Genomic DNA, 23,496 nt, shown 5'->3' with positions numbered 1-23,496 from the left:
AAACAGAACTTTTAAGGATTTTACGCTTAAAATCAGAAAGTACATACAGATGTCACTTGTTTTCTGTTTCACCTTTGAGAAGAAAATGAACTTTGCTTCCTGCTCTGATGGTTATTTCTGTTAATCCTAATAATATGATAATCCTGGGATGAGAATTTTAAATTTTTTCAGAAGGTGCAGGATCTTAGATCCAACTGAACTTACTTTGTTAGGAAGCTGTATGTGCATGCCATGTGCTAAGTCGCTTCAGTTGTGTCCAACTCTTTGTAACCCCATTGATTGTAGCCTAACAGGCTCCTCCAGCCATGGGATTTTCCAGGCAAGAATTTTGAAGTGGGTTGCCATGCCCTCCTCCAGGGATCTCCCCAACCCAGGGATCAAACCCATGTCTCTGTCCTGCATTGGTAGAAGGTTCTTTACCACTTGTGCCACCTAGAGAACTGTATCTTGCTGTTCTGTTACTAAATCATGTCCGACTTTTTGCAGTGTCATAGACTGCTTCCCTGTCCTTCACCCTCTTCCAGAGTTTGCTCAACGTCCACTGAGTGGGTGATGCTCTCCAACCATCTCATCTTCTGCCACTCTCTTCTTTCGCCTTCAGTCTTTCCCAGCATCAGGGTCTTTTACAACAAATTGGCTCTTCAGATCAGGTGGCCAAAGTATTGGGCTTCAGCATCAGTCTTTCCAATGAATTTTCAGGTTTGATTTCCTTTAGGATTGACCGGTTTAATCTCCTTTGCAGTCCAGGGGACTCTGAGTCTTCTTCAGCACCACAGTTCAAAAGTCCAATTCTTTAGCACTCAGCCTTCTTTATGGTCCAACTCTCACATCTGTACATAACTACGGGAAAAACAATCGCTTTGACTAGACAGACCTTTGTTGGCAAAGTGGTGTCTCTGCTTTTTAATATGCTGTCTAGGTTGGACATAGTTTTTCTTCCAAGGAGCAAGTGTCTTTTAATTTCATGGCTGCAGTCACCATCTGCAGTGATTTTGGAGCTCAAGAAAATAAAATCGGCCACTTTTTCCCCATCTCTTTGCCTTGAAGTGATGGGACTGGATGCCATGATCTTTTGTTTTTTTGAACGCTGAGTTTTCAGCCAGCTTTTTCACTCTTCACTTTCATCCCCATCAAGAGGCTTTTTAGTTCCTCTACACTTTTTACCATTAGAGTGGTGTCATCTCTATATCTGAAGTTGTTGATATTTCTCCTGTCAGTCTTGATTCCAGCTTGTGATTCATCCATCCTTGCATTTCTCATGATGTACTCTGCATATAAATTAAATAAGCAGAGTGAAAATATACAGCCTAGTCGTACCCCTTTCCCAGTTTGGAACCAGTCAGTTGTCCCCTGTAAGGTTCTAACCATTGCTTCTTGACCCATATACAGGTTTCTCAAGTAAGGTGGTTTGGTATTTCCATCTCGTTAAGAATTTTCCAATTTGTTATGATCCATACAGTCAAAGGCTTTAGCATAGTCAGTGAATCAGAAGTAGATGTTTTTCTGAAATTGCCTTGCTTTCTCTGTCATCCAAAGGATCTTGGTAATTTGATCTCTGGTTCCTCTGCCTTTTCTAAATGTAGCATGTACATCTGAAAGTTCTCAGTTCACCACTGCTGAAGCCTAGCTTGAAGAATTTTGAGCATAACCTTGTTAGCATGCAAAATGAGCACAATTGTATGGTATTTTGAACATTCTTTGGCATTACCCTTTTTTGGGATTGGAGTGAAAACTGACCTTTTCCAGTCGTGTGGCCATTGCTGAGTTTTCCAAATTTGCTGACATACTGAGTGCAACACTTTGACAGCATCATCTTTTAGGATTTAAAATAGCTCAGCTGGAATTCTGTCACCTCCACTAGCCTTGTTTGTAGTAAAGCTTTCTAAGACCCACTTGACTTCAGACTCTAGGTGAGTGACCACTTCATGGGTTTTGGGTCATTAAGATCTTTTTTGTGTAGTCATTCTGTACATTCTTGCCACCTCTTCTTAATCTCTTCTATTTCTGTTAGGTCCTTACCATTTCTGTCCTTTATCATGCCCATCCTTATGTGAAATGTTCCCTTAGTATCTCTGATTTTCTTGAAGAGATCTCTAGTCTTTCCCATTCTATTTTTTTTCCCTCTACTTCTTTGCACTGTTCATTTAAGAAGGCTTTCTTATCTCTAGAACTCTGCGCTCAGTTGGTTATTTCTTTCCCTTTCTCCTTTGCTTTTTGCTTCTCTTCTCTCCTCAGCTATGTCTAATGCCATTCAAACAGCCACTTTGCCTTCTTGTATTTCTTTTTCTTTGGGAGGGTTTTGGTCACTGCCTCCTGTACAGTGTTATGAACCTCTGTACACAGTTCTTAACTATGTACTAAGGTTAAAAAGTTCTAATTTATTTAATTAGAACTGATTTATTTAAACAATTATTTCTAATTTTGTTTTCTAATTTATTAAATTATTTTATCTTTAATAAAAGTACAATATTTTATAAATTTAAAAAAGCCAATTTAAAGAGTTATTTTTAGCAAAAAAGTTTATAGACACTTATGGGTTAGTTGCCTTTTGAGAAATGTTTGAACATTTATAACATTTTAGTTGTTGCTGAATTTGAAAGAGAATTCATTACTGAAGGGAAGTTGGCATAATAATGTTAAAGAGGAAACAAAAATTATTGTTATGTATCTATTACAAAGGCTTAAGTCAATGAGATAATGTCTGAAGTAATTCATGTTTGATAGAGAATATTATAACACAAGGCAGTGTTATTTGAGGTAAAATAAGATATATGCTAAATAATCTTACTGGATACTCAAGTAGCATCACTACTGTATGTTCAACTAGCATCAGTTGTACTGGTGACAGTAGCTTTGTTTGCAGACACCTTTCCTTGCTGAGCCAATTCTGTGTGGTTTAGAATATGTTGAATATACTACAGTGTGGCCTTTGTTAATTGAATTAAACATTATGGAGACTAAATTGCTCATCATTTCTCTGCCAGCCTGACTTTCTTATTTGGAGATAAAAGATTGTGGCATTGTCCAAAGTTTCTGGAAAGTTACAAGCACCTGTTTAACTATCATTTTTTCTCTAAATATTTCTTCCTAAATTTCTTTCACGAGAGCTGCCATTGCCTCCTCAGTTCTAATGACGGCAACATATTACATTTCCCAGTGTTCAAACTGATGTTTGCTTGAGTTCTTAGCTTTGCTTCCAGAGATCTTTTTTTTGCTTCTTGAAGTTAGTGCTCTCATTTAGTCCATCCACATATCTACTTCAAAACCGTTTATCAAAGCACCTTTCCTGTTATCTCTGTTTTCTTCAGATATAGTTATTGGTACTTCTTTAATTTTAAAACGTTCCTTCCTCTAACCTTTTCCCAAAATCTTACCATTCTATCTTCAGAATGCCTACTTTTTCCCCAAAATATGAAGCTATGTCAATTTATATTTATGGTTCTTGAAATTCTACTTTATATACCCTTTCCCACCTCACTAAAAGATGAAAATGCCCTTGGTTTTTTTAAACTTACCAACTTAATTTACATTTAAAGTGTGTAGGGACTTTCCTGGTTGTCCAGCCCTCTGCGCTTCCATTGCAGGGTGGTGCAGGTTCCATCCCTGGTCTGGGAACTAAGAACCTGCATGCTGCACAGTGTGGCCAAAAAAAAAAAAAAAAGGTAGGTAGGTAGGGTAGTGTACTACTCAGCAGGATGCACGTGTCTGCTTGTGCACACACATGTGTGAAAGCCAACCTCTGTGGTTAAGTTAAAATCTCATTGGGATGGCAAAACAAATACACCTGAGTGAAACAAATTTGACTTATTCTAACGGACACCTGTAATGTAAGTGAGGTTAAAACACTGCATAATGAAAAGCTTTAAGCAGAGATGAGAAAATAAACTTACAGGAGTAGGTTGGGTATTGGAAGTAGATAGTAAGAACATTAACTCATTTGAAATAAGGGATATATTTGGGAAAAAATAGAAAATAATGATAGATATCAAGGGGCCAAGATAAGTTTGGTATGTACTCAAGAGCTGGGGAGCCACTGAACATTTTTGAATAGAATTTAGTCTGGCATTGGTATGCGAGATGAATTAAAGGATCACAATGAAAGAACTGAAAGGATCCTTAGAGATAATTTAATCCAACTTCATTATCACACAAGATTAGAAAGGATAAGTGTATTTCTTAAGCTAGTTATAGATTCTGAACAAAGCTAGGATTCTTTCTTGATTGGAAGTAACCAGTGAGCAATTTATACAATTATCACATTGTATATAGTGTAACTATAACCCTTATTTATGCATAATAGTTGTCTGAATACCATATCAGTATTTTTCATAACTGGATGCATCAGTGTTACCTTAATTTCTAAATTCTTAGAGGCAAACATTATGTCAGTTTTTTTAATCCACTAGAGGTCACTATTTTTTCACAAAAGTTTGGTATTTTTATGCGTGCTAATGATCAGAATTCTGGAATTCAATATTTTCTTAAGCTTGTCTAGATATTATATGTGTAAGCTTTACAGAAATGTATTTTAAAGAAAGTCTGTTCACATAAGTTATGAATGTTACACCCCATAGCATATCTTTTAAAGGCAAAAAATGGCCTTTTTAAAAAAAAGCCAACATTTAGTATTTAATGCAGAGATAGTTTTATTAGTTTTGAATGAGTTGTAATAAATAAGCTATATCACCATAATTGCAGGTTATAATTTTATTAATGTTAATTGCTATTTTCATTATAATTTAAAAATAATAAATTTGAAAATCCACTCAAAGAATTAGATATTTTACTGTAATGACTTCCAAAATCTTTTTTTAATTGAAATATAGTTGGCATATAGTATTATATATTAGTCTCAGGTGTACTAGTGGTGATTTGATAATTACATACATTATGGAATGATTACCAGAAGTCCAGTAACCATCTGTTCCCATACAAAGTTATTACAGTATTATTGACCATATTCCTTATGCTGTACTTTACATCTCCATGGCTTATTTCTTTTAAAATTGGAGGTTTGTACCTCTTAATACCCTTCACCTATTTCATTGATGCACACACCCCTCTCCCTTCTGGCAACCCCTTGTTTGTTCTCTGTATTCATGAACGATTTCCAGAATTTTTTTTTTTACCATTTCACCTTATCCAACACATACATAAAACTGAACAAAAAGTTTTATGAAATAATTTTTATCCTCACTACATGGAAAGCCTCTGTTATTTTCTACTCTGTTGCTTTTTTTGAAATGCTGGTAGCACCCTCCTGGTCCTGATCTGCAGAGCACTGTTTTGTTGAATCCAGCTTAGGATTTTAGTATTGTTTTACTCTAGGAAAGTCTTACCAGCACTGAATCTCATTTTCCTCATTTGTAAAGTAGAAACTTGCATTTAACGTTAGTTCCCTTTCATTTTAATGCTTTACAGTTCTAAGTCAGTCACTGCTGCTATAGTTGAAAGTTTTCTGGATAAGCAATGTCTCATTTATAAAAATGATGAAAATTAAAAATACCAGCATAAGCCTAGGGAAATTTGTACTACCTCTTAGGGAAGTCTGTCTCATTTAAGAGTTTAGAATAAAAGTAACTGATTTTTAAATAGTTAGAATTCTTTAGTCCTGTAGAAGGCTGATAAAAGACTGAATTAAAGTTTTTATGTTATGAATAAAAATCAAGAATATTTTATAGTATGTCTCAAACAACTTGAAATTTACATATTCAGAGACACCATGATCTTACCATTGGTCAATAAAATGTTAAATTTGACTCAGTTTGGTTTTTCTTACATTGTTGTGAAAACTAATATTAATCTATCCACCAGATTCTAAAATACTAAAGCCTATATTGTCTCCTAAAATTTATCAAATATTATTTTGTACCATAATAAACTCACTTCCTCCTTAGTAAAAATGTATTAAGCAGCTTAGGAAAAATTTAGACAAATTCATGAATTCCAGCTCCATATTTCTGTTGAGGCTTTGGAATCAGAAAGGGTCTTAGGGTTTGTATTTCCTCGTTTCCGTTATTAAGGTAAAACTATCTGGAGTATGTCTTTAATGTTGTGGACAGCAGCAGTGCTTTACACAGAAAGGCTCCTGATGCCCTGTCAGAGACGAAACATTGACCTAGATGGCCTGGGTCATGACACAGTGTGAGGCTTCTCATGTTGTGAGTTAGAAAATTTTCATACACTTGGTGGCCAGAACCAGACCACATACAGTTTTGTTCCTAAGACAGCATGCTCCTTTAGGTAGTAATACTAAATAGTTACATTTATAAATCCTGTGGTTAACTGGAGGCTCTGACAAGTCTTTGAAGGAGGGAAGCTTCTAAAATTGTAATTAAAAAATCAGGAGTTAAAGCTAAGGAGGAAGGACAAATGTTTAGAATTAAAGTTTGATTTAAAGATGAAATTGGGGTAAATGGTTAATGCTGACAGAGCTGAAAGCGCCATCATGTGGCCCAGCGTAGGGGGTTTTCACACATGTTTCTTGGCAATAAACACAGTATAATCTCAGAGGTGCGGAAGCCAAAAACCTCTGCAGAACAACTTCTATAACCTCTTCCTGAACAGTCACCTCTCTTGCTTGGTAGACAGAATAAAAACTTCCTGAAACAGCTTTTAACATATTTGAAAAATTCCCACCACAGGAGGGAATTGCAGTCTGCTCCTTCCATTGGTTTATTTATAATACACATATTCTAAGTGATATATACACACACACATCAAGGTCTTCTGGTGTGCTTTTTCTAGTTTTAGACTCACTTTGGTAAAGTTACAGTTAATCATCTGATTTATAATTTAGTGAAAATAATATGTTTATGGAGAACCAGCTTGAAAGTATTCTAACATGGTTACTTATTTTTAAAGTTGAAATTATCTCGATTAAATGTCTCAGGGCAACGTGAAGGGAATGGAAGGTACCTAGATTGAAGAGAAATGATATTTTTAACAAAAAGCTTTTGAATTTCATCTAAAGAGATAGAAAAGAAAGAGCAATGTGACTTGGTGCCTTGTTTCTAAAACAGCTCATAGCAAAAACCGAAGTTTTATATGGAATCTTTTGTTCAATACCTCATTAAACTCAATTTTAGTTTATTTTAGTGTCAGGTACCTCTCTACCTTTCGTAGATTGGAAATCTGAGTATTAAGTTTATTCCTAAAGCATCTAGAAACAGTGTTCAACATAGTTTTCTTTCCATGAAGTCAGAAAACTGAAACAATAGAAAGGAAAATAATGAAATACATTGAATTCCTATGGGAGCGGTTATGTAAAGATGGTTTCATCACAACTTTGGGGGTTCCTTTTTCTGGTTTTAATTAGAGGCAACATGTTAGAACTTAGACTTTGAAAGACCTAAATTCAAATCTTAGATTTACTGCTTGAGACATGTAGTGATCTTGGGAACCCCCTTAAGGATCACTTTACCCCTCAGAGCTTCAGTTTCCTCATCTATAAAAACAAAGTTGCGAGTTATGTGAGGATCAAATGGTATAATATATGGAACCACGTAGCAGAAAGTGTGGCAGAATGAAAAAGTCCTTGAGATGGATGGTGATAGCTGTGCAATAATGTAAATGTACTTGATACCACTGGACTATTGCTAAAAACAGTTTAAATGGTCAGTTTTATGTTATATATTTTTTAACCACAATTTTTAAAACATTTACCACATAAAAAGTACTCAGTATATGCTAATTTCCCCATTCATTAGAGATTGAGTTTTCTTTTAATTCTTAGTGTTTTTCTCAAAAAATATCAAGTTGCAATTCTGGAGATGTCTCATAGGACTACTTAAATTATCTTCATGATTTAGAATAATGTGTACATTTGTATTACCCTTGATTCAGCCATACTTAGACCTTATTCTTATTTGGAACTATTATGCCTCCAAAATCTTGAAATAAGAGCTTCCCGTCTCTGACCACAACCTCTCTCTCACCTACAGCTGTCACTCCTGAGTGTGCTTTGTGACCTCATTTTGACCTTCTGTCTCTACCGTAGCTCTCTTCTTCTAGGGTGGCAGACCCTCATTAAAGTTGTTTTCTCGAGGTCCATGGTCAGCAGTTGTAATATCATCCTCTCAGACAACCCCAGGTTCTTTCTCCCTTAGCCTTCAGCCATCTCCACCTTCCCAAAATTCAGTCATCTTTTTTTCCTGTTCCTCAAGATTATTGGGTAAAGGTCTCAAATAAGACCATTAGCACTTTAGATAAGCTGTCTCATTTATTTCAATCCTCAAAACATACTAGGGAAGTGTTGGTACCCATTTTATGGATGGTGAAACTGAGGCTTTAGTGACTCACTCAAGAACACTTGGCTCATATATATAGATTTGGGATTTAAATCCAGATAATCTGGCACCAAAGCCTACAATCCTGGGGCCCTGTTCCAGTTGATTGTTTCTAGTCTCAACAGTGTGCTCACATGTTTATTCTTTGTTAATGACTATGATACGTTCAGACCTTTTCTCTCCTTAAATGTTGAAGCCCCACACCCCCAACTCCTAGTAGATATAACCTACTACTTAAGTGAAATGATTGAGGACAGCCACTAGAATCTCCTTCATTATTTTCTTCATATACTATGTCATTTGTCTGCCTCCTCATTGCTAGTACCCTGTACATAGTACCCTGTATGTTACCAATTCTGTTCTCCTCTCACCAAGGCCCTGCTTTATGATTTGTTCCTATTTTCTTCCTCTTTCAAACCCTTCCTTTTATTCTAATTCTTCTTCCTCTACTTTAAAAAGGAAAAAAAAATCTGAAAATTATACTTTAGATTTAGCAGCCCTATGGTAATTTGTGATCTTAGCAAGAGTCATTTTAGTAGAGTAATGCATACAGATGTCAGGAGGTAGAGGGCTGAGGACTGAATAGGAGATAATGGAATTGGAAGTGATAAGTGTAGACTTTCTTTAAAGAAGTCTGTCAGTGAAAGGGGAGAGGGTTGTGTGGCTCAAGGACAGAGTTGTTTTCTATGTGTGTATATATGTGTGTTAGTTTTTCTTTAAGAAATAGGCTAGATTTAACCTTGGTAACTTACCAAAAGAGAAAAAAGAGAGAGGTATGTGGAGATTCAAAAGGGAGGGTATTTATGTATACTGCTGGCTGATTCATGTTGAGGTTTGACAGAAAACAACAAAACTCTGTAAACCAATTATCCTTCAATTAAAAAATAAATTTTTTTTTTAAGAAATTAACAACCGGTCCAGAAATAAAAAGTGGAAAGGAAAAAAAAAAAAAAAACCTCCCTATAAAATCCATAGGATTCACCTCAAACGCCTTCATGTATAAACTGTATTGTTCTTTAGAGGCACAGCTGAATCTGAAGCTTGTCATCATTGGCTCAGCAGGAAGTTTTTCTTTCTTCTCTTAATTTCCTGTAGCAACTCATATCTCTGTCATGGTACTTATTATATATGCTGTTGAATTAAATGATGCAAGAGTGTAGTTCTTGTGAGCCATGCTGGCTGGGTTTGATACCTGGGTTTACCACTTACTAGCTGTGTGACTTTCTGCACGCTACTTAGTCTTTCTGTACTCAGTCTTTTTATCTGTAACGTGGGATGATAGTAGTAGCCACATCATTCTCATGAGGATGCTGCTGCTGCGAAGTCGCTTCAGTCGTGTCCCACTCTGTGCGACCCCATGGACGGCAGCCCACCAGGCTCCCCCGTCCCTGGGATTCTCCAGGCAAGAACACTGGAGTGGGTTGCCATTTCCTTCTCCAATGCATGAAAGTGAAAATTGAAAGTGAAGTTGCTCAGTCGTGTCCGACTCTTAGTGACCCCGTGGACTGCAGCCTACCAGGCTCTTCTTTCCATGGGATTTTCCAGGCAAGAGTACTGGAGTGGGTTGCCATTGCCTTCTCCTCTCATGAGGATGGTTACTTGTAAATCTCTTAGAATGTGCATTTTCCTACTACTAAATTGTAATGTCTTTAAAAACAGGAACTTATTCTTTGTATTATTTAACATACCCATAAATGTATAATATTTCAGAATTTTATTTTTGGAGGAATTTGTTGAATGATGGAATATACCCTGTATTTACAGGCTAGCCATTTAGTTAGTACAAGAATCTAGTTGAGAATCACTGTGTCTATACACATTTTTTTTCCCTACACTGATACTCAGATCCCGGTGTAGGACCAAATGCTAGACAGCTGCATGGTACTGGACCTTGATAATTTTAGCCTAGAAGACTTGGGCGAGGATGTGGGATAGGAAGAGTGAGAAAACTACAAATGAAAGTGGGAGGAAGTAGTCAACAGGCAATAAAACACTCTGTTGGAGACGTTAGCATATTATTTAGTATGCTAAAAAAGCTCTTAATGGGAGTTATAAATATCCGCTGGAGTAGTCAAGACTTGTCACCATCCAAGCAGTGTCATTTGTTTTCTTTGAGTAACACCAAACCAAGGTAGCTTCTGTGACTAGCGTTTTCATGAGTGGGAAGAAACAGGGTAAACAGGATAATTTGGATGATTGCAAAAGGACACGCCTTGATTGGCTGAAGGACAAAGGAAAGGAAAAAATAGATTAAATTTTTATTCTCAGGGAACTCTCTGATTATTGCCTTATTTTGTCTCCTGAATTTTTTATTATTGGTCTTGGGGGAATTTCTGAACTGTAGGGGACTCTCTAGAATAGGAATGTATGCTGATGGGTGGTTCTTAGATGTTTAATGGGAAAGAATGCCTTGATCAGCTAGCAGTGCCTCCCATAACTAAGGAGAGGATTGGCAGTGAATCCATCCCCTGCAGTGCCTTGTATGCTAAACAAAAGATGAATGGATTATCTAGGCAATAGTTATATGATTGATGCTGTGATGTTTAATTACATAGAAAAATACTTGCAAATCTGATGTTTTTGATTGGCAGCCTTTAAACGTCATAACTCAAATGACTTCTGGTTCCATATATCCATTTAGTTTCACTTTTTAAAACAGAAATTCTTTGCACTATTACCTTCATTGCAGCCCTGTTTTTCCTTTTAAATGGAGTTTATGTTCAGTGACTTAGTTTCTCTTTAGTGCATATCTGTTTCCTTGTATTTTTTTTTTCTATTAACTGACTTTGTTTTCTAGAGCAATTTTAGGGTCACAACAAAATGAAGAGGAAGACACAGATATTCCCATAGAGCCCCTGCCCACACACATGCCTAGCTTCCCATACTATCAGTATCCCCCATCAAAGTGAGCAAACATAGATGAGCCTGCATTGACACATCATTATCACCCACACCCATGGTTTACACTGGGGATCACTCGGTATTGAACAGTTTGGGGTTTGGACAAATGTATAATGACCTGAAGATACCATTACACTATCATACAGAGTAGTTTTATAGCCCTAAAAATCCTTTGTGTTCTACCTGTTCATCTCCTACTCTCAAACTTCTGTAACCCCTTATCTTTTTACTGTCCCAGTAGTTATACCTTTTCCAGAATGTCATATAGTTGGAGTCCTATATAGTATGTAGCCTTTTCAAACTGGATTCTGTCACTTAACACATTTAATTTTTTCCCTGTTTTTTCATAATTTGATGGCTCTTTTCCTTCTTAGCGCTGAATAAAATTTCATTGTCTGAATTTACTATAGAATTTATCCATTTACCTACTGAAGGATATCCTGGTTGCTTCCAAGTTTTGACATATGAATAGAGCTACTGTAAGCATAGCATACAGGTTTTTGTGTAGACATAAGTTTTCAACTCCTTTGGATAAATACCACGGTGTGTGATTTCTGGATTGTGTGGTAAAGAGTATATTTAGTTTTTGTAAGATGTCTCCAAGATGTCTTCCAAAGTGATTGTACCATTTTGCATTCCCACCAGCAATGAATGAGAGTTTCTTTTTCTTCACATCCTTACCAGTATTTGACAGTGTTAGTGCTCTGTCTGGATTCTGGCTATACTAATAGGTGTTCAGTGATTGCTCATTATCTTATTTGTACTTCTGGTGTCACATGAGGCAGAGTGTCTTTTCATATGCTTGTGTGCCATCTGTGTGTCTTCTTTGGGGAGCTCTTTGGTGCATGTCTTAGTCTGTTCAGGCTGGTACAACAAAACAGCATGGACTGGGTAGCTTATAAGCAGGAAGAATTTCTTCTCACAGCTATAGAGATTTTAAATCTGAGATCAGGGTGCCGGTGTGATTGGGTGAGGCCCTCTTCTGGGTTGAAGACTTCTGGTTTTGTCCTCATGTGGTAGGATGGGGAGGGATTTCTCTGGCCTCCCTTTTAAAGACACTAATCCCATTGGAGAAGGATTTGCCCCCGTGACCTAATCATTTCCAAAGGGCTCACCTCCTAATACTGTCCCATTGAGTTAGGATTTAACATATGAATTTGGTGATGAGGGGACACAAACATTCAGACCTTTTGATCTTATTGATGGTCTTGATTTTGGTTATTCTTAAAGATGTATAGTGATGTCTCTTTGTTTTGTTTGTTTTTCCATTATTTTTTAAATTTGCATTTCCTTGATGAACTGTGGTATAGAACATCTTTTCATATACTTATTTATCATCTGTTTATCTTCTTTGGTGAGGTATCTGTTAAGGTCTTGGGCCCGTGTTTTAATTGAGTTTGTTTTCTTGTTGAGTTTTAAGTGTGCTTTGATATTTTGGATAAGAGTCTTTTATTAAATTTGTGTTTTGCAAATGTTTTCTCCTAGTCTGTGTCTTCTATTTTTATTATCTTGACAGTATTTTTCACAGAACAGAAACTTTTAATAAAGTCTGACTCATCAATTCTTTTTTCATGGATCATGGCTTTGGTGTGTATCTAGAAAGTCATCTAGGTTTTCTCCTGTGTAATCTTCTAGGAGTTTTACAGTTTTGCATCTTACATTTAAGTCTGTAATCCATTTTGAGTTAATTTTTGTGAAGAGTATAAGGTCTCTGTCTAGAATAATTTTTTTGCATGTGGAACATCATTTTCTGAAACTAGATTTCTCCATTGTGTTGCCTTTACTCCTTTGTTAAAAATCAATTGACTGTATCCATGTGGGATGCTTCTGGCCTCTCTGTTTTTTTTCCACTGATCTTTTTTGTCTCTTCTTTCACCAGTGCCACACTGCCCTGTCTTGATTACTGTAGCTTTATAGTAAGTCTTGGCGTCAGGAAGTGTCATTCTCCAACTTTGTTCTTCTTCAGTATTGTGTTAACTATTCTGGGTCTTTGCCTCTCCATAAAAACTTCAGGATCAGTTCGTCAATATCCATAAAATAATTTGCTGGGATTTTGATTGGGGTTGCATTGAATCTGTAGATCAAGTTAAGAACTGACTCCTTGACAATACTGAATTTGTTGGTAAATACGTGGAATACTGATCCATTTATTTAGTTCTTCTTTGAATATGTAGTTTTTGGAATGTACTTTTTCTGAGTACTTCTGTAGTACTTTACAGAGTTTTCATGTTCCCTTGAACTTATTTGCTATTGTATTTGTTCCTTTTGTACTTGGCTTTGTAAGAACTTTTTCCTCCTGTTTTTGATATCCTTGATGCCTAGCTAAATGTAATTTTGATATTACAAGGCAGAGTTTTTCCTAGAGTTAAACCACCTGACCTACATACCTCACAACAATGCTGCAGTACAACTGCTTTATCAATTAGGGCAAAAAGTCTGCCTGACCATATAAACAAAATACGGGAGAATTATAATAATCTCTGCCCTCAATAAGCTTGTAGTCTAGTTGAGACACTAGACTTAAAGATATGAAAAGTAAGACATTTAGATAAAATTTCTGTATTAAGTCATAGAATAGTACATGATCAATGTGTATTAACTGTAAAGACAATGATGACTAAAATTTAGAGAAGGGAGAGATTTACTTTAGCAGGTTAATCAGGGAAACTCATTGGGCTTGTGGAACTTAGTCCAGAAATATGAGAAAATTTTGGATAAAAAAGATTAATCCAGATTTCTTGTGGATGAGTTTTATAATATGTTGTCATTTAATATTTTTTCTTAAACATTTTTATATGAACTGTTTCCTTTTTGTTATATTTTTCTATCCAAAGTGGTTATAATGAACCACTTTCAAGTGTTTGATATATCAGGTGCTTTCAATTTTTCATTCCTGTTTTCTTGTCACAGACATCCTGATTTTCAGCTGCTACAAGAAGGACAAAGGTATGGTTGAATCAGTATCACTTACCTTCTATATATTCATGTTAATAGAAACATTAAGAGTAAACCAGGTGATATGAACTCTTGGACTTCCTGTGCTGGTGCATTATGTAAGTGCCCATTCTAGCCCACACAAAGAAATATTTGCCTTGTACAGCTTTTTTTCTTTTGTGATGGTAAGATGATGTGTTTGATCTGTATGATTTACTGTACAGCTGTTCCTACCAAGGAAGTCTAATTGAACCTGTTGAAATACGACACAAACACAGCTTCCATCTGAAATACTGTGCTTCTTTGTCAACCAAATTGTGCCAATTACATTTGTTGAAAGGTTTTTATAGCCTTATTTTGTAGAATTTCAAAACATTAATGTATCAGTCATTTAATTATTTGAAAGAGTGTTTAAAGCATTAATAGAAATTCCAAGTTGTATTTTTTCCTAAACTTTCCTAGTGACATTGCTTGCCCAGCCACGATCATCTCTCAAAACATACCCTTTTATCTTCCAGAGTAAATTTTCCTGGTTATTAATCACTATGTTAGTTATATAAAATTGAGCACAAGTGAGATACTCTTTAATTATATAAATCTTCAGTTTATGGGTTTGAAATAGTATAGAAAAACATAATTACCTTACAATTCCAAGAGAAAGTGTACATGAAAATTGTTATTCTAAGTTTTTTGAAATTGTACTTTAGTTACAGTAGACAGTTCATGACTGTCTAGGCTAAATTCTAACTTTAAAAATGTTACCTGATACTGAATAAACTTACTATCTTTTTTTCTCCATCTCCATCCAGAACCTTGTTTTCAACTCTGCTTGCATTCTTCTTTTATACTTTCCCCAAGCATGCTTTTTTGTTTATTGCTGAATTATTTTATTTCATTTTAAAAACCTTTTTAAAAAACGCAATAGCCAGTTTTGGAGAGCAGTTTACGGAAAAATTGTGTGAAAAGTAGAGAGTTCTTTATAGCCTTTCATGACTCTCCCAGTACTTCGTGACCCAGAATCCTTCCCATCCTGACCTTTTAAAGTTCTCATTTGTGCATTTGCTTAAGGGTAATTGATCTCCTCCTCCCCTCATCTTTCTCGTTTGTATAGACAACGCTTCTCTTTGCCTTTACTCTTTCATATTTTTTAATCTTTTGTAAACCTAATCTGAAAATTAAAGTAACATAGTCAAAGGGAAAACTATTGTCTTTAATTATTATCCTTGTATGTTAATTCTGGACTTTCAAGTATCTTTCATTGATTAATGTTGATTTGCCAACTTTTGCTATGACTTTCTTATATTTTTCATTTAATGCAATTTTCTACGTAACTATCAGCCAGAATTGGAAAATGCTTTAACATCTTTTTTTAAATATTCAAAATCTGAACAGAGTTCCTACAGTATTTTTTTTTGAGAAACCAGTAATGAATTTATCAAAAGAAACCTTAAAAGAAAAAAAACAACAACAACAACTATGGATTCATTACAGAAATGGAGTGAGCAAAAATTAAAATAATTCAGTAGTATGACATTATCGAGTGTTGGTTTGTGAGATTTTATTTGTGCGGGTATGGTTTGATTTTTAGTTTTGTTTTTCTTCTTTTTGCTCAACTCGTAACACTTTTAAAATAAGGAGAAAAGATAAGGGAAGAAGATGGAAAGAGAACTATATCAGATATGTAGACAAATTACAGAATTATAGCTTTCTTCTGAAATGTGTGTGTGTGTGTGTGTTTATAGGCCTAGGTAAATATTAGCCTATAAATAAAGCCTTGCCTAGGGAATAAAATTTTTATCTTGAAAGTTACAAAGTATAAATTCTCTGGGACATTTTGTTTCTGTGTTACAGTTTTTATTTCTTTCTCTCAACAGTGGTCCTTCTGGAGAAGAAATACAGTTATGCAGCAAAGCCATTAAAACATCAGATATTGACAATCCTGGCCATTTTGAGAAGCATTATGAATCTAGTTCTTCTAGCACTCATAGTGATAGTAGCAGTGATAATGAGCAAGACTTTGTTTCCTCTGTTCTGCCAGGAAACAGACCAAATGCAACAAGGCCACAGCTGCACAAAAAAAGCATAATGAAAAAGAAAGCTGGTCAAAAAGTTAACTCTCAGCATGAAAGCAAAGAGCAAACAGTAGTAGATGTCATTGAGCAGTTAGGCAATTGCAGATTAGATAATCAGGAGAAAGCTACTGCTTGTGAACTTCCTTTACAGAATGTAAATACACAGATTTCTTCAAATAGTTCTCTGCAAGAAAAATTAGAAGCTTCAGAAATTTCTGATATTAAATACAGTAGTTCAAAAGTAGCTCTTGTAGGCATAAGTAAGAAAAGTGCTGAGCATTTTAAGAGGAAATTTGCCAAATCAAACCAAGTTTCTGGGTCAGCTTCCAGTTCATTGCAGGTGTGCCCTGAAATTGCAAAGGCAAACTTACTTAAAGCCCTGAAAGAGACTTTGATTGAGTGGAAGACAGAAGAAACTTTGAGGTTTTTGTATGGCCAGAATTATGCATCTGTATGTCTAAAATCCTCTTCAACCCCTCTGGTTAAAGAAGAACTTGATGAAGATGATACAAACTCTGACCCAGATAGTCATTCCCCTGCCTTGCAGGAGTTGAACAGCTTGGATGAGTCTTTACCATTTAGAGCCTCAGATACAGCCATTAAACCACTGCCAAGTTATGAGAACTTGAAAAAAGAAACTGAAACATTAAATTTACGGATCAGGGAGTTTTATAGAGGACGATATGTTTTGAATGAAGAAACCACCAAATCACAGGACTCAGAAGAGGTATGTCTTAATGACATTTTTTTTAATATTGATTTATTTGGCTGCACCAGGTCTTAGCTGCGGCATGTGGGATCTTCAGTCTTTGTTGTGGTGTGCAGGGATCTTTTTTTATTAGTTGGCGGCATGCAAACTCGTAGTTGCAGCATACGAGATCTAGGTCCACCACCAGGGATCAAACCCAGCCCCACTGAATTGGAAGTGTGGAGTCCTAGCCACTGGACCACGAGGGAAGTCCTTTAATGATGGTGATTTTTCCATACTGCGAATACATGGAACAATCACCATAGTAAATCTTGGAGCAGGAAGAAAAGTACTGAAAGAATTTAAGAAAGAAGAGTCCCTTAATCATTTGGTTTAAAATTCCGTCTCCAGTATTGACATTGAAAGTGAAAGTCACTCAGTCGTGTCTGACTCTTTGTGACCCCATGGACTATATAGTCCATGGAATTCTCCAGGCCAGAATACTGGAGTGGGTAGCCTTTCCCTTCTCAAGGGGATCTTTCCAACCCAGGGATCCCACATTGCAGGCGGATTCTTTACCAGCTGAGCCATGAGGGAAGCCCAAGAATACTGGAGTGGGTAGCCTATCCCATCTCCAGCAGATCTTCCCAACCCAGAAATCAAACCAGGGTCTCCTGCATTGCAGGCAGATTCTTTACCAACTGAGCTATCAGGGAAGCCCAGTATTAGCGTTGTTATTTTCAAAATAAGTTTGTCCTAGAAAATTTTCATGAATGTTTAACCTTTTTTCGCTAAGGTAGAAATAGCCTAGAATTGTGGGACAAAATTTTCTTTAAAACTTAGTTTCCATAGACTGTCTGTTTTTCTTTGTTGGTGTATATGCTTTCAGATTTCTACATAGGTTGTGTATCTTTGTGTTTTATTTCCAGTGGGGCTGTGGACATTTATGGGAGTAAATTTGCTAATTGAATAGTGAAATATTTGGTTAATATTTGGAAAGCATGCTCACTTAAAATATGAATGAAAATGACTTAGTAAAGGAGACGTATTGGGAAAATAGAGGACATAGGAGAAAATGGAAAGAGCACATTTGGGTAAACCTAGATTTGATTATCTGCTCTGTCATTTACTACCTGTATGAAAACTTGAGTCTAATTGCTTATCTGTAAATGGGATTATAAATGGCTTTCCTTGCTCAAGTGTTATGAGTTTTAAAAGTAATGAATATAAAGCATTTATCACAGTACCTGACATATAATTGGTACACAGTTATATGTAAGTAGTTATATGTAGAAAGTGATGTAGGGCACTGAGATTTAACGGGGTAATATTTCGATTATCCTATTTTGGTTGATGTGTAGTTTGGGAAATGAAGTAATTTGGCATGAAGACAAATAGGTAATAACCTTGTTGTTAGCACAGAAGTTTGTTACTAAAGATTTCTGAGTAAATATGGCTCTAAATTAAACGACACCTTGGAGATTTAAAAAGGAGGTAAAAGTAATAGAGTAAAAAATATAGAAATTTCTTATATTTATACAGAATGTTACCTGCCCCAACAGTATACTTGTATTATTAGACAGCATCCATAAATTTTACATGAAGGTTGGAAAAACATTGATCTCTGTCATTCAGTTATATAGCCTTTTATGCCTATATCATTTTTATGCTTATAAGCCTTAAGAAGGAAAAATTAATCCCTAAATTTGACTGCTTCTGTTTTTAAACCTCTTTCACTGAAGTATAACACAAATTGTAAGTGTACAGCTCGTTGCATTATCGTAAGTGAATATACATCAATGTAATCACTACCTAGGCTACAAAATTTGAGTATACCAGAAGCTCCAGTATGTCTCCTACGAATCATTATCTCTTTCCAGAGTTAATGACTATTATAATAGCATAGTTTTCCCAATTTTGAACTATATGTAAATAAATTAACTCTGTATATAATTTATTTCATGCAACATTGTGCTATATGTACTAAATCACTTCAGTCATGTCTGACTCTTTGCAGCCCCATGGACTGTAACCCGCCAGGTTCCTCTGTGCATGGGATTCTCCAGGCAAGAACAATGGATTGGTTTGCCATGCCCTTCTCTAGGGATCTTCCCCACCTAGGGATTGAGCCTGCATCTCTTATGTCTCCTGCATTAGCAGGCAGGTTCTCTACCACTAGCGCCATCTGGGAAGCCCTTGGAAATTCCCTGGCAAGTCCAGTGGTTGGGACTTGGCGCTTTCACTGCAAGGGCCAGCATTCAGTCCCTAGTTGAGGAACTAAGATCCCACAAGCCACACAGTGTAGCCAAAAAAAAAAAAAAACATTATGTATGTTTGTGTTGCATATAGTTGTAATTCATAGTTTTATTGCTGCATGGTATTCCATTATATAAATATACCACAATTTATTAATGTTAATGAGCATTTAGGCTGTTTCCAATTTGGGGCTGTTAAGAACTATGCCATTATGAACTTTTCTTGTATATATAGCTCTCTCTTAATGTGTATGCATTTCTGTTGGGTATATATCTAGGACTAGAATTTCTGGGTTATAATGTATACATATATGCAAGTATACTGCTACTGCTGCTAAGTCGCTTCACTCATGTCCAACTCTGTGCGACCCCATAGACGGCAGCCCAACAGGCTCCCCTGCCCCTGGGATTCTCCAGGCAAGAACACTGGAGTGGGTTGTCATTTCCTTCTCCAATGCATGAAAGTGAAAAGTGAAAGTGAAGTCGCTCGGTCATGTCCGACTCTTAGCAACCTCATGGACTGCAGCCCACCAGGCTCCTCCATCCATGGGGTTTTCCAGGCAAGAGTACTGGAGTGGGGTGCCGTTGCCTTCTCCGTGAACAAGTGCCAAACAGTTTTCCAAAATGGTTCTGCATTGTATTTTCTGCTATCACTCTATGACAGTTTCCACGATTCTGCATTCTCACCAATACTTGGTATTGTTACTTTTCACCATTCTGATTGTATTGCTTTTAGGTTACAGTACATTTCTCTGATGATTGAGTTGAGCACTGTTGCATCTGCTTATTGGCCATTTGGATAGTTTGTTGGTGAAGTACCCATTCTTGTCCTTTTTTCTATTCATCTGTTGGAATATGGGGTGCTGGGGAGGGAGTTCTTGTCGATTTGTAGGAATTCTGTGTGCAAAATTCAAACCCATTTTTGTGTATTACAAATATCTTCCCCTGAGATTTTCCTTTTCACTTTTATTAACAGTGTCTTGAACCCAGTTTATTAATTGTTCCCTTTAATGACGACTTTTAAGAAATCTTAGCTTGGATTATTTTCATCTTTAGAAGCTTTGTTGTGTTTCCGTTAACATTTAGGTCTGTAATTTATCTGGAATTGATTTTTGTTTCTGGTGGGGAGTATCAGTCAGATTTCTTATTTCTCTCTGGGGAAATGTGTGCACATTACAGTTGGAGAAGCACTGTTGATTTTTCTTTTCTTTTTTGTTTGCTTATTCCATAAGTTACTGAGAAAGATGGGAAAGATTATAAATTGATTATTTTTCCCTTTAGTTTCCTGAATTTTAATACTTTGAGACCATGTTCTTAGGTATAAATGTGAGATTGTTATGTCTTCTTGGTAAATCGAACCACTTAGCATATGGAGTAATTTTTTCTCTACATTCATTTATTTATTTAATTTTGGTCTTACAAGATCTACTTTGACACTAGCATTCTTTCATTAGTATTTTCAAGGACTGTCTTAAAAAAAGAAAAAGAAGCCTAGGCTGATAATCTATGTCCTTTGTGTGAAGAATTTAGTCTATTTACATTTAATGTCATAAAATCTGACATCTCACTTGTTGCTTTCTGCATGTCCCATCTGTTCTGTGTTCTTTCTCTCCTTTCTTTCTTTGGATCCAGTATCATCATTCCATTTTTTTGTCCTCTGTTAGCTTGTTTTTATACGTTCTTTTACTAATCATTAATTGGTTTCCCTAGATTAAATTTGAATCTGTGTCTTACTAAAATTTAATATAAGTTAATAGTTTGCTTTCTGGACAGTTAGTACCTAGAAACTTACATTTACCCACTTGGCTTAACATGTTCATACTGTTGTGCACTTTTATTCTCTCTGTATTTTAAATCCTACAAGATTGTTTATAATCAATGTTGAGTTGGATTTGCCCAATTAATTACTCTTTTACTGTTCTTTATGTCTTCTGTATCTCTATTCTTTCATCTGGGAACATTCACTGTGGACCTGACGAATATCCTTTTTTTTCATTAGTGCCAGTTTGCTAATGATGAATCTTCCCAGTTTTATTTATCAGGAAATTATTTTACTTTCACTTTTGAAAGATATTTCCCTGGACGTTAAATTCTAAGTTAGCAGTTATTTTCTTACAGCCCACTAAAAATACATATTGTCTTTTGGCCTCTTATTTTTTTCTCTTATTTGAAAAAATACTTTCTTCCTTTAGCTACTTTTAAGATTATTTTTTCCTTTTTGTTCCCTTGATTACCATCAGTTTCTGATTGCTTTGCCTAGATGTGATTTTATTTGTATTTATTATTTTGACTGTTACATACTTAAATCTGTGATTTCTTTGATTAGTTTTGGAATATTCTCGGGTATTACATCTTCAGGTATTGTTTCTGTCCCATTTTCCTTTTCCTCTCTACCTGGTACTCCAGTTGCAGATATGTTAGTCTTTTTCACTGTATCTTCTTTTATCTTCTCCTGCACTTTGCATTACCCCTGGAAGGGAGAGGTGTGTGACTGTGTTTTATTCTGGATATTTTCCAAATGGATGAATATTCTCTCTTCAGTCCTTTCTACTATGTAATTAAATCTATCCATTGAGTTATTTTAAATACTATATTTTTCAGTTACTAGGGGTTTCATTTCTTTCTTTTCCATCTTGTCATTTTTTAAAATATATTCAGCATAGTATTCTAAATAAGGCTGATAGTTTCATTACATGGATTTCCTTAAGGGTTGATTTAGGAACTCGTGTTTCAGATTATGGTCATATTGTCCTATTTTATGTGGCAAACATCATATAATAAAAAATTACAGAGATAACGTGAAACCCAGGCTGATGTTACCTTCCTCTAGAACAGATTTGTGTTTGCTCCTGGCAGATTTGCAGCCGTCCCAAATCACTTTACTCCAGTCAGTGATTAAGGTGATTTGAAGCTGGGCTTCAGTCCCTGCAGCAGCGAGTCTGTTTCCTATTCATTCTTATTGGTCTCAAGTTTGGGGAAGGTTGATAGTACCTCTTCCTTTTTGGCATGCCCCAAACTCTGATGCTTAGGTTCTCAGTATCTAAATTGCCTCTTCTAGAATTAGTCAGTGCCTTCTCTGGAATTACTTTCTCCAAAACTTCAGACCATAATTCTTTACTGTCTTATTAGCTTTCTGATGCTTTCAAACAAATGTGGGTTTTTTCCCACATTTGTTCTCTTTTTCAGTTCTCAGCAAGAAGAGTGGTTTGAATTGTCTGCCATTTCTAGAATTGGAGTTTCCCAAAATATATTTATAATATTTGATAATTTTAGTCCTTTAATCTCCTACATTTATATGACATTTAGCATTTTATAAAGTCTTTTTCTATACATTTTCAACATTTAATAAAGAAGGTGTTAGTATCCCTATTATACAGATGAGAAAGGCTCTCAAAAGAGGGCAGATGATCAAGTAAGTTCACACCAGCCTGCTGACTAATTAGATACTCAAATTTAAATTGTCTCCTTCTGAAGGTCTGATTTTTAGTCTACCATATATCACAGGTATAAACTTTTGTGTTTTAATGTGTTATTATCAAAGAAAGAATATAAATTTATGATTTTATTTTGCTTTGTTTAAAAATGTGATTCAGCATGATCCCACCTTTCCACTGATAGATTCAAGTTCTCAGAACCAGATCAGAAAACGCATCGTACTTGAAAAATTGAATAAAGTGTAAGTATGTAATTATCATTCCACTTTTATAATATCTAAAAATCAATTTGATATTTGTGGGTTTATAAGTTGTAGGTGTAATCCTTGATTTTTTTAATTTTGAAAAATAATACGTAAAGTGTACATGGATTTCTTCACCTGAGAAACTTGTATTTTTAAGGTGTTCTACCAAAGCATATTGAAATTTTTTTGTGCTGAAGACAGAGACACATAATAAAGACAAAAGTTGAGATTATGGGAATAGAAAACCAAACTACCTCACTTCCATTCAATAATCCAGTGAAGTCAGGGAAAAAAATATCAGAGCTGGACCCATTTAAATACTGATTTGTGGTAGATGTGTCATCAGTTTCACATGTGAGTAAGATTTTATAAAGGTTTAATGGTTTATTGACTTACTCGGTATATATGCATATTCAGAGAACCATTTCACACTCAGAAGCTTGAGTTTTGCACTTTAGTTTTGAGCTTCCCGTAGTGGAAATTGTTGTTCTTGTAATTAGCCCAGTCATAAATGTCATTTGAAAATTGTAATCTTGGTTTCTCTTTCAAAAGGAGCTTGAAAATCTTTTTTCCAGAGATGTGACGGATGTCTTGAACTTTTCAACTTGCATTTTTTTCTTCAGCAGAAAAGACAGAACAGTCTTTTCATGTATTACTTAAGGTGTTGTGCACATGGAAA

The 23,496-nt window shown here is 35.6% G+C and overlaps 1 protein-coding gene across 1 annotated transcript in view; it reads left to right on the top strand.

The window, feature by feature from the left end:
* Positions 1–23,496, top strand: part of RPAP2 (RNA polymerase II associated protein 2) — an 86,662-nt gene that overhangs the window by 13,919 nt on the left and 49,247 nt on the right. Inside the window, exons 7-9 of the mRNA XM_052637617.1 lie at positions 14,100–14,135; positions 15,998–16,922; positions 22,732–22,814. Coding sequence (XP_052493577.1) covers positions 14,100–14,135; positions 15,998–16,922; positions 22,732–22,814 — 1,044 coding nt within the window. The remainder of the gene's footprint in view (positions 1–14,099; positions 14,136–15,997; positions 16,923–22,731; positions 22,815–23,496) is intronic.

This window comes from Budorcas taxicolor, chromosome 3 (assembly GCF_023091745.1).
Source record: "Budorcas taxicolor isolate Tak-1 chromosome 3, Takin1.1, whole genome shotgun sequence".
In the NCBI taxonomy this organism is placed as follows: Eukaryota; Metazoa; Chordata; class Mammalia; order Artiodactyla; family Bovidae; genus Budorcas; species Budorcas taxicolor.
Note: the sequence above shows the minus strand (reverse complement) of the source record. Positions and strands in the feature narration are given on the sequence as shown.